This window comes from Paroedura picta, chromosome 6, assembly GCF_049243985.1.
Source record: "Paroedura picta isolate Pp20150507F chromosome 6, Ppicta_v3.0, whole genome shotgun sequence".
Taxonomy (NCBI): domain Eukaryota; kingdom Metazoa; phylum Chordata; class Lepidosauria; order Squamata; family Gekkonidae; genus Paroedura; species Paroedura picta.
The window spans coordinates 7,991,215-8,003,224 of record NC_135374.1 but is presented as its reverse complement, the minus strand read 5'-3'; the positions used below and the strand labels follow the sequence as shown (position 1 = coordinate 8,003,224).

At 47.7% G+C, this 12,010-nt stretch overlaps 1 protein-coding gene across 1 annotated transcript in view; it reads left to right on the top strand.

The window, feature by feature from the left end:
• The window catches only part of PRCP (prolylcarboxypeptidase), a 49,811-nt gene that overhangs the window by 16,764 nt on the left and 21,037 nt on the right, over positions 1–12,010 (top strand). Inside the window, exons 2-3 of the mRNA XM_077341361.1 lie at positions 9,188–9,328; positions 9,438–9,539. Coding sequence (XP_077197476.1) covers positions 9,188–9,328; positions 9,438–9,539 — 243 coding nt within the window. The remainder of the gene's footprint in view (positions 1–9,187; positions 9,329–9,437; positions 9,540–12,010) is intronic.

The following is a 12,010-nucleotide window of genomic DNA, read 5'->3' as shown; positions in this document are numbered from 1 at the left end:
GAAGCTTGCTGGGTGACCTTGGGCCAGTCACAGGCGCTCTCAGCCGAAACCTACCTCAGAGGGTTGTTGTGAGGCCAAAGTAGTGCCGGAGGGGAGACTTCTGTAAATCACCTTGGGTCCCTATTGGGGAGAAAGGCAGGGGGATAGCAAAAAAACATTTTATTGTGGGATTAACATTTTAACGCGCTAAAGAAGATCGGTTTGACCCCCCTCAGGACAAAGAAATTGCCATGTGATTGGCGGACTTGGGGTTTATCCACGTTTTCTTTTTTTTTCGGGGGCAGAATTGGGAATTTTATGATCTTTGCCACATCTTTACTGTCTTTCATCTGCTGTATTTTATGTCTGTGGTTTTTAAAGGGCATTTTATTGGGGTTTTTATACAGACGCTTGTAACCCGCCACGAGCCGTTGGGAGTGGCAGGTAAAAAAAACAAATGAAGTATGAACCTTTTTTGTACATGTAGGGAACATCTGCTGTTGCGTTTGACCGTGTTTGTGGTTAAACCCCCGGAAGGGTTCCAAACAAAAGGAAGCCCAGACCCATCAGCCATTGAAAAAGCATCCTTAATTCATCAAAACTTTAAGAGGAAAGAGCGGGCACAGTTGTAATGCCTGTTAAAAATAGCCACAATTGGTAGAGCTTTTTGGCAGGATATTTCACCCTGACAGGACTGGAGCAGTTGCTTCTTTAAGGGGCCTTTTGAACTTTGTTGTTGTTGTTAGGTGCGAAGTCGTGTCCGACCCATCACAACCCCATGGACAATGATCCTCCAGGCCTTTCTGTCCTCTACCATTCCCCAAAGTCCATTTAAGTTTGCACCGACTGCTTCAGGGACTCCATCCAGCCACCTCATTCTCTGTCGTCCCCTTCTTCTTTTGACCTCAATCGCTCCCAGCATTAGGCTCTTCTCCAGGGAGTCCTTCCTTCTCATGAGGTGGCCAAAGTATCTGAGTTTCATCTTCAGGATCTGGCCTTCTAAGGAGCAGGCAGGGCTGGTCTCCTCTAGGACTGACCGGTTGCAGTCAGTCCTAGTCCTTTTGAAGTTGCCAGGTTGCAAACAGGCTGTGTCCAACCCCTGGGCATCCGTTATGGCTTCTCCCTGGTGTAATAGCCCACCCAATGAGCATCATTCTTCAAAATATGCCAGGCAGCTCTTTAGGACATGTGTTTCTGTGAAGGGCATTGAGATCCGCCACCTGATGACTGTTGGAAGTTTAGCGGCTTTTGTTATATTCTATTTTAAGGCCTCTTGTGGCGCAGACTGGTAAGACAGCAACATGCAGTCTGAAGCTCTGCCCATGTGGCTGGGAGTTCGATCCCAGCAAACAGCTCAGAAGCTAAGCAGGGTCAACCTGGTTGGTGTTTGGATGGGAGACCCCAAAAGAAGTCCGGGGTTGCTACACAGGCAGGGAATCCAAATATTCCTTACAGTGAGGAGAATTGAGTCTTGATCTGACCCATTTTGAGGCCGATACATTCTCAGGTCTACCTCCAATTTCCAGTATGATATCTCTTCCCTCTTGTGAGCCTCTTGTGGCGCAGAGTAGTAAGGCAGCAGACATGCAGTCTGAAGCTCTGCCCATGAGGCTGGGAGGTCAATCCCAGCAGCCGGCTCAAAATTGACTCAGCCTTCCCTCCTTCCGAGGTCGGTAAAATGAGTACCCAGCTTGCTCGGGGGTAAACGGTAATGACTGGGGAAGGCACTGGCAAACCACCCCGTATTGAGTCTGCCATGAAAACGCTAGAGGGCGTCACCCCAAGGATCACACATGACCCGGTGCTTGCACAGGGGATACCTTTACCTTTATTTTAAGAAAGGGATAAATAAATTTCACGGCCGGTAAAAAGACGTGATCACATCAAAACGGCGGGACTTTCTCATACTGGCAGGAAGTTTCCACCAAGTGGCCCTTCTTTAACGTGGAAAATTAATCCCCCTTCTGGGGCAGAAATGAGGTTTGAGATCCGGGGGCTTGCTTTCATCAGGCAGATATGGGAGAAAGCGTCAGCGAGTGAAGCTTGAGGCCTAGGGTCGAAAGGAAGTTACAGGAGGAACTGAAAGAGAGCCGACTTCTAGAGGCAGCATAGATTTCTATATTGTAGAAATGAAACTAAGATAAGTAGAGATTTCAGTTTTTAAACCGCAGTGTTAAACAGTGTTTAAAAAATCCCTGGGGAATAAAAAGAGTTGTTTTTTATAGCCCACTTTTCACTGTCTGCCTTAGGGGGTTGGGCTAGGTGACCTGTTTGGCCCTTCCACTCTATGACTCTGTTGTTGTTAGGTGCGAAGTTGTGTCCGACCCATCAGGACCCCATGGACAGTGATCCTCCAGGCCTTCCTGTCCTCTACCATTCCCCGGAGTCCATTTAAGTTTTCCCCGACTGCTTCGGTGACTCCATCCAGCCACCTCATTCTCTGTCGTCCCCTTCTTCTTTTGCCCTCGATCGCTCCCAGCATTAGGCTCTTCTCCAGGGAGTCCTTCCTTCTCATGAGGTGGCCAAAGTATCTGAGTTTCATCTTCAGGATCTGGCCTTCGAAGGAGCAGTCAGGGTTGATCTCCTCTAGGACTGACCGGTTTGTTCGCCTTGCAGTCCAAGGGACTCGCAAGAGTCTTCTCCAGCACCAGAGTTCAAAAGCCTCAATTCTTTGACGCTCGGCCTTCCTTATGGTCCAACTTTCACAGCCATACATTGCAACTGGGAAGACCATAGCCTTGTCTCTATAATAATGTTATTATTTTGTCTTGTGTTTTTTTTTTTAATCTTTTATTAATTAAAAATAATTTAAACTAAGAACTGCGGAACTTCTCCTTCCACTCTGAGGAGTCTCAAAGCTGTCCACAACCACCTTCCCTTCCTCTCCTCACAACAAACATTTCTATGAGGTAGGTGGGGCTGAGAGAGTTCTGTGAGAACAGCGGGAACAGGAGTGTGACTAGCCCAAGGCCACAGTGAGACACAGAGTGTTGGACTGGGTGGACCATTGGCCTAATCTAACATGTCTTATTTTCCATACAAATGACTGGGAGGGTGGCATTTGGAGTACTAGGGTTTTAGGTGACCCCTTTGCACGACTTGCAACGGTTCTTGACAAACAGCACAAGAAAGCTAGCATGGCCGACCTGAGTATTTTTTTCTCCAGGCCCTTAAATCCAAGGCGCCTGATACATGGGAGCCAAACCTACTATTAAGGCATCGTCTGACCGCAAGCATCACTCAAACACGTGCCTGAGAAGGTTACTTCTGTCACGATTATACCTATAAAAATAGCCACCCTGTTTAAAATGCTGCTTCCGTGCCACTATTTGTTTTTGCACCATGCACTCGAGGATAATCGCCGTGTCCTTGGGAGATGATAGCAGCTTAGATCACGCTTAACCGGCTTTATGCTTGAGGCTGATCCCACATTAAGCAGGGGGTTGGACTAGATGGCCTGCCTGGCCCCTTTCCACCCTATGGCTCTAGGCTTTCTCAACAAGGGTTTCGCGTCAGCCCTGGAAGGGTTTCCTCAGTGGGCGGGAGTTAATTGATTTTTAATGTATTTTTAAAACCCATTAAACATTTATCAGGCGATGTGACCACATGTAGTCATGTTGACCCACCCTCACTTCCCAAAATGGCCAGTGATGGGCCTGGAGGGGGTGGGAAGGGGAGGAGGGGCTCTGGGTGGGCATGTGAACAGCTTGGCTTCCCAACCATATTCTGCACAACAGTGCCAATTCCGGGGCTTCTTGAAGCTTGGAGAATTTTTCAGAGGTTTCTCGATGCTAAAAAAGTTGAGAGAGGTTAAGTTAAGAACTGCGGAAGCTGCGTACCTGTTACCCACCCCTATGTATTATGGGGTGAGGTATAAGCAGCCTCATGAACAGTTTCGGAAATGGTGACTTATTGAGTGGAAGCTGTTGGAAGCTTCCCACAGGGCACAGAAATAGACCCCTTGTCCAGACAAAAACCCAGAGGCAACTTCTGTCCCTCTAAAGCAGGGGTAGTCAAACTGCGGCCCTCCAGATGTCCGTGGACTACAATTCCCAGGAGCCCCTGCCAGCATTCGCTGGCAGGGCCTCCTGGGAATTGTAGTCCACGGACATCTGGAGGGCCGCAGTTTGACTACCCCTGCTCTAAAGGCTGTGGGAAAATAAAGCCCTGCAGCTCTACCATTGCACTCCTCATCCCACAGGGATTTCATTGCAGGAGGGAGAAATCTATGTTTTGTTTGTCAGGCAAAGCCTCTTACTGCAGGGGTGGCGAAACTGTGGCTCTCCAGATGTCCATGGACTACAATTCCCATGAGCCCCTGCCAGCATGCTGGCAGGGGCTCGTGGGAATTGTAGTCCATGGACATCTGGAGAGCCACAGTTTCGCCATTCGTCCTACTGGCTTCCTAACATCTGCGTCACCTTGGCCGGGAATGCCAGCCGTGCTCACTTCCCTTATCTCGCTGCCATAGCGGGTATAACCACCCGTGCCGACAAGAGGAAATTGCTATCTCTAGCAGACTGGGCTGGGGAGGCAGGCGAGGGATTTGCTTGTTTGTGTAGGTGGCTTTCCTCGGCTCATCCTCGTCTGTGGGCGAAGGTGGAGAAGAAGGAGAGTTGCTTTTCCCCCCACTTTTCACTGCCCGAAGGAGTCTCAAAGCTGCCGCTCTTAACCACTACACCATCCTGGCAGTTATTGATTTTGCCCATTTGCAGGTAGTTTGGAGAGCAGTTGTAATTCCAGGTGGTCCCCAGGCCCCTCTTGGAGGTTAGCAGTCTGGCAGAATACATGCAGAACACATGCATAACCCCCAGAAGATCCCAGGTTCAATCCTGGGTTTCTCCAGTTAACAGGTAATCAAACAGCCATCCGAGTTGTGAGGACAAAGAAGGTTAGGTCCTCTTTCCATTCTTCAGTTCTCCTTTCTCTTCTCTCTTCTCCATTCTTCCATTTCCTTTCCTTTTTTTTTTTTTTGAAGCTTCTGCGTACTTTCCCCTTTTCTGAAAATTATTACTCAAGGGCAGTAATCTAACCTAGGGACCAGTGGTGTAACACAGCTATACTTCTAAGCCAGCTTCCTTTCTGGCCTTGTCTTCATAACAATTCACCTTAGTTTTTGGCTCAGAAACGCCGTCGCTCTTAATGCTGTGACTGTCGAATTCTGTAGGAAGATAAAAAGAGTTTTCTGCTTCCCTAGTCACTTGATCTGTTCTCAACAGCCTGTGCCCCAATGAGGTCAAACCTAAAAAGTGCCAACAAGGAGTCTGGGTTGCTTTAGCTAATAATGGGAATTGTAGTTCATTAACATCTGGAGGGCCACAGGTTGACTACCCTTGGTTTAGAAGATGTAGGAAAAAGTATCAAGGTCATGCCATTTGGTGCAGCATGACCAATTGCCTGTAAATTTGGGTTGCCAGCCTACAGGTGTGACCTAGAACTCTCCCGGAATCACAGCTGGCCTTCAGACTAGAGAGATCAGTTCCCCTGGAGAAGACAGCAGCTTCAGAAGGTAGAATCTACACCAGGGGTTCCCAAACAGGGGTCTGTGGGGGTCCACAGCCTTTCCCCTCCTGCCTTAATGGACTCAGGCCCAGGCTAGGGGACCAGCCGCTTCCATCATTCCCCATCCTGAGCATGAGTGAGTTCTCTTGTGGTTTCTGCACCTTAAACCATCTCCTGTCTCTCCCCTCTCCTCAGTCCTCCTCAAGGGTGCCTGTTAATGTGGGTGGTGATGTCACTTCTGGTGAAATGTCACTTCCGGGGGCGTGGCCTGGGGGCGTGGCCAGCTGACATCACTTCCGAGGCTCCTCGAAGCCTGAAAAATTCTTTCAGGGGCTCCTCCATTCTCCAAAGTTTGAAAAATACTGCCGTATTATATGACCCGATTGGGCTAGCTCAGGCATTGTTGTGCTAGGAAAGATGCAAAGAAAGGAAACGAAAACTCTGGAGGCCTTCCTTACAAGGCAATGCCAACACATTTGGGGGCATCGGGATAGTAAAGAATCAGTCTCTAGTTGTGTCCTTGAGCCGCAGAATCTTTAATTGCTTGCTCAGGAGTTACAGTTCGCATTTGAGGCAGCTTGGTGTAGTGGTTAGGAGCACTGACTTCTAATCTGGTGAGCCGCGTTTGATTCTCTGCTCCCCCACATGCAGCCAGCTGGGTGACCTTGTGCTCGCCACAGCACTGAGAAAGCTGTTCTGACCGAGCAGTGATATCAGGGCTCTCTCAGCCTCACCCACCTCACAGGGTGTCTGTTGTGGGGAGAGGAAGGGAAGGTGACTGTAAGCCGCTTTGAGACTCCTTCAGGTAGAGAAAAGTGGCATATAAGAACCAACTCTTCTTCTTCTTCTTCAGTAATATCAGGGCTCTCTCAGCCTCACCCACCTCACAGGGTGTCTGTTGTGGGGAGAGGAAAGGGAAGGTGAACGTAAGCCGCTTTGAGACTCCTTCGGGTAGAGAAAAGCGGCAAATAAGAACCAACTCTCCTTCTTCTTCTTCTTCAGTAATCTCAGGGCTCTCTCAGCCTCACCTCCCTCACAGGGTGTCTGTTGTGGGGAGAGGAAAGGGAAGGCGACTGTAAGCCACTTGGAGACTCCTTTGGGTAGAGAAACGCTGAATACAAGAACCAACTCTCCTTCTTGAAAAAGAGAATGCTTGGTTTGTCGGCATGGGCTTCAGAACCGCAGAAGGACATCCTGTGCCTTCCCTGAACTTTGTGCTGGCTAGAGAGGATGCACCCTTTTGGCCCACGGGTCATGTACCAGTAGAGAATTGCGGAAATCTTTGGCGCCTTTCCTGTCAATGGGAAACAGTCTCCCAGACATGTTTTGGCCTTGATACCATGTCCCCATATCCAGCGACGAAATTGTATACGGGGGGGGGGGAGGGCATGGTCTCCTGGCTGATCCCTCTTTAAAGACAGCCGGATGAGTCCTCCCACATGGCCATTGTAAAACAGGCACATGCGACGACTAAGTGAAGGAAATAGGTTCAGTAAACAATGATGGGGAAGAACCAGGAAGGGGCATCTTCCCAAAGCAATAAGTGCCAGGCAGGCCCCCATCCACCATGCCTGCATGGACCTTGGCAGCGGTTCCCTTCCCCGAGGAGCATTGGTATCTCATGTTAACTGCGGCTTGCGTAGGATTTTGATCTCCTCCATGCTCCGTTTTGGGGAAGGGAACTGAGACAGAGGGTAGATCAAACTTTGCTCTCTTGAACATTGTGACAGAAATGACAAGCGAGTAAATTTAAGTCGGTGGGTTAGGCTCTGAATTACTTGGCAAGGTTACCTGTACATTATCCATCCCATCTAAACCACCCCCACCCCCCGCAGAAAAGGGTATATTGAATAGTAGGAGGGTGTTTTTGAAATGTTTTTAATGACTAATCTGTTTTTTTAAATCATGTATTACAAATGCATAGATAGATTTAGTCTAGTTGTGAGCTGCCCTGAGCTGGACAGGGAAGGGCAGCATAAATGTTGTTGTTGTTGTTGTTGTTGGCAAGGGAGGAACTTTTGTGAGTCCCTGCTCACTTCCTCAGATACAGCAAGAATAAGAGTCCATCTGTCCTTACATCGCTAGATTGATGGATTTCCATTCTGTATGGCTAAATATGGTGCCTTCAGATCAAGATGGTAGCCCTTAACTTTCCCTTAAAACCTGAACAAATGAAGTTAAATCTCTGTCTGGATATATTATCTACCCAAGCTAGAACCTTTTTTTCCCTACGCGACTGCAGCTACAAGATGAGTCTTAGCCAAGATCTGGAAATCTTCAGAAGGACCGACTGTTGAGACATGGCCGAATAACATTACGGAACTATCAAGAATGGCGAAGCTTACATCAATCTATCTGTCTGTCTGTCTAATCATCAATCTATCTGTCTAATCATCTGTCTGTCTGTCTGTCTGCATCCATCCATCCATCCATCCATCGTCTATTAATTCAGGGGTAGTCAACCTGTGGTAGTCAACCTCCAGATGTTCATGGGCTACAATTCCCATGAGCCCCTGCCAGCAAACGCTGGCAGGTGCTCATGGGAATTGTAGCCCATGAACATCTGGAGGACCACAGGTTGACTACCCCTGAATTAAAGGACCAACTGAGGAATATCAGGAGCAATGGCGATATTACCTACTTTGCTAACTGAAGAGCCATGGATATCAGGGGTTGAGGATGTCAGCTTGGCACATAGCTCGTAGAGATGTTTGGTTTGCCTTTAAACCCGAGTCATCACTTTCCCAAGGGAAGGGGGGGGGGAGGGGATGAACCTGTGTTTTATATATGTGAACCCTTGCTTGTAACCCAAGTTCTGCCTATGCTCCCTGTTGGATGCCTTTGCTTGAGAATAAAGAAACTTTCCAAAATAGACGTTTTCTTGCCTACAAATCTAGAACTCTGAAAGAGGGAGAGCGAGGGAGGAGGTAATAATGCATATAGTTGATGGCCTTGTCTTTCTTTCTGTCTATAGGCTCAAAAAAGATGGGTAGCCATGTTAGTCTCTGTAGCAGGAGAAAAGAGCAAGAGTCCAGGGGCACCTGAAAAAATTAACAAAATTGGTGGCAGGGAAGTCACAGCTCACTCCTTCAGATGCAGCTAGAATATGAGCTTGCACACATTATAAGGCAGTGTCGGAAATGTTCTCTCCTCCCCCCCCCCTTCTTGCCTACCTCTCCCCGATCTTTGTTTGGTATTTTCATCTAAGTCTGGTTCTCCACCTTCCTAATGCTGCAACCCTTTAATCCAGTTCCTCATGTTGTGGTGACCCCCAACCATAAAACTATGCCAGTGTTCTTTCACAGAAATTAAACCGAAATTGACCCATGGCGTGAAGCTCCATTGCTCAGGATTGTATATAAATTGATTTCCCCCCCCCTGCGGTTTCTCAGTTCAGTTCTGCCTCTTGTCCCACCATGCCGATCTCGCTCTTTTCTGCTGCTCCAGACAGACGAACGCTCTATCTCGATCTACCCCGCAAGGCTGTTGTGCGGATGGCGCCCCCAGGGCCAAGCTGCTTGCCCTGCCGCGACCTCTGTGAAAGGGTCGTTCGACCCCCAAAGAAGTCCTGACCCCCAGGTTGAGAACCACTGATTGTTGCAGAGAGCCTCTGTTGTGACCGAACGGCCCATATTTTGCACACTGCAGGTTTTTGCTAGTTTTTGAAAAACCCAAGTCCTAAATTCCCTTCTCCGCCTTCCTGCAGATCGACCACTTTGGCTTCACCGAAGACGGCACGTTCAAGCAGCGCTTCCTCATAGCAGACCAGCACTGGAGACCAGACGACGGAACGATCCTTTTCTATACCGGCAACGAGGGGGACATCACCTGGTTTGCAAACAATACGGTGGGTCCCTTTCTCTTCCGGTTCCTTGTCCTTCCTCACCCTTTGAGTTCTGTTAAAGTAAAGAATGGTCCCCCTGACAGGTTCTAAGTACCTTTTCTTCCCTTCCCAGGGTCTGATGTGGAACATAGCTGAAGAGCTCGGTGCTGTCTTGATATTTGCTGAGCACAGATACTATGGGGAGTCTCTCCCCTTTGGAAACAAGTCGTTCCATGTAAGTGCTGGAAAAGTGATGCTCCGTCTGTCTGTCTTGATGCTGGGGTTGGGGGGAGCCACAGTGGGAGGGCTTCTGGAGTTCTGGCCCCATGATGGGCCTCTTGATGGCACCTGGGCTTTGGCCACTGTGTGACACAGAGTAGCAGGGAATGACCCTCTAGGGATAGGTCAGTGAGATCAGAAGGTGAGTGGTCAGTGTTCCTATCTGTCCCACTGACTCTATGGTGAAGAGTGATCCAGTTTTAGTCTCAAGTCAGGAGCTCTCACACAGAGTCATTTCCAATAGGTCTAACTCTCCAGGGATGAGCCATTGGCTTGATCCAGCATGGCTTCTCTTATGTCCTGGTCCTGCGTTGAGCAGGGGGTTGGACTAGATGGCCTGCATGGCCCCTTCCAACTCTATGATTCTATGTCCTGATGTCATAATCATGTGATCTGTATTATCTGTATTCTTGGTTCTTAGGGGGCAGCACTGGGTGGGCTTCTGAAGGTCTGGCCCTGCTGGTGGACCTCCTGACAACACCTGGGTTTGGGTCACTGAGTGACAGAGTGTTGGACTGGATGGGCCTGATCCAACATGGCTTCCCTTACGTTCTCTTTCCTCCCCCCTGTTAGAATTCTCCACCAGTTTTGGAGTCGATACGATACGATACGATAAACATTTATTGTATGTAGCCAAAGGCCATTACAAAACACAATTAAAACAATATGGCACAAATATAAATAAATAAAACAATATTTCTCCAATATTGTGTACCTAAAAATGTAAACATGGACTACTAAGTTACAATAAAAGAGATAAAATGGTGTATCAAGGTGGAGGCTCCTGTAAAAATGCATTAGCTCGAATCTTCCTGGCAGCCAGAGCAAAAAGTGCCACCCTATAAGAGATATAGGGGTCGACATCTGATAACAGATAGGTGACTTTGTTAAAATCAGAAATAGGGTGAGAGTTTGGTAATAGCTTGGCAAGGAATTTGCCCCTGGGTTCGGAGTACAGGGGACAAGCCAAGACATAGTGGGGCAGGTCCTCCACAGATGGATTTCCACATATGCACAGGCGTTGGGCTGTGGGTATTCGGAGATATCGCCCAGAGAGCATGGCTGATGGCATCATTTCAAACCGCAAAGATGTTAGGGCCATTCTAAGATTACGTGTCGTTATATTTACTAAATATGATGCTCTGGAATGGTCTTTTTTAATTGTTTTATACCATGGGGCTGCTTGTGATAGCTGTATTGAAGAGTGGTCGATCAGAGAGTCAGCTTTGAACACCCAATCACGTAAATCAGAAATATTGGCTGATGTATGCAGTAAGTCATCTGGTATGGTATAGCGTGAAAGAATGGAGCTAAAAAAATCAGACCGAGTCCTGTCCTTGCTCAATAAGAGCTTAAAACTTTGATGGCTTAAAGAATCTAATTTGGTTGAGATGTCTTTCTTCCAAGATTTCAGAATAGCTAAGTGGGCACGGGCTTTGAGTGAGGGAAAACCAAGCTCTGCCCTCATCAGGGCTGCAGGGGACCCTTTTGGAAGAGCCAGGATACGTCTGAAGAAAAAGTTCTGAATGGGCTCCAAGCTATTGATTGTTTGTTCTTTCCAGCCCCAGATGTCAATGCCATATAGTAGGTGAGGAATGACCTTGGCTGCAAAGAGCTTTAGAGCTGGGTCAACTAGAAACCCTCCCCTGGTATAATAAAATCTCAGAATGGCTCCAATGATTTTTAGACCAGAGGCCTTTATAGTTGCAAGGTGGGCATTCCAGTTTAGGGTCTCACTGTAAGTGATTCCAAGATATTTAAATGTACTACACTGTTCTATAGGAATATTGTTTATACTCCAGATAAATTTTTTAGGTCTTTTCCTGAAAACCATAACTTTTGTTTTTGTGTAGTTAATGGAAAGGGACTCTTCCTTACAATAAGTACCTAAGTTGTTAAGTAGCTTTTTCAGACCAACTCTTGTAAGGGAAACCAGGACCATGTCATCTGCATATAGCAGGATAGAGACCTTTTGCTGACCAACAGAAGGGGGTACAAATTCTGGGCCCGATAGTCTTTGAACTATATCGTTGATATAAATATTGAAAAGCAGAGGGGCTAGTACACACCCTTGCTTTACCCCTTTCCTTACTGCAATTTCATTAGTTAGAGAGCCTGAAGCACCTACCCTAATTTTTGTGTGGGTGCCTGAGTGCAGTTCATGCATCAGAAACAGTAGGCGTTTATCGATGTTAGTTTCCCTCAGCTTTGACCAGAGTCTGTCCCTATCAATGGAGTCAAAAGCTGTGGCTAAATCAATGAAAGCTGCGTATAAGGCTCTCGTAGGGCCTTCTATACTGGAGTAGACTAAGTAATGGAGGGTTTGACAGTGGTCAGTGGTAGAATGGCCTCTTCTAAATCCTGCTTGGTGTGGGTGTAAGATATGGTTGTCAGCAGCCCAGTCCTCTAGTTTATGTAAGAGGAATT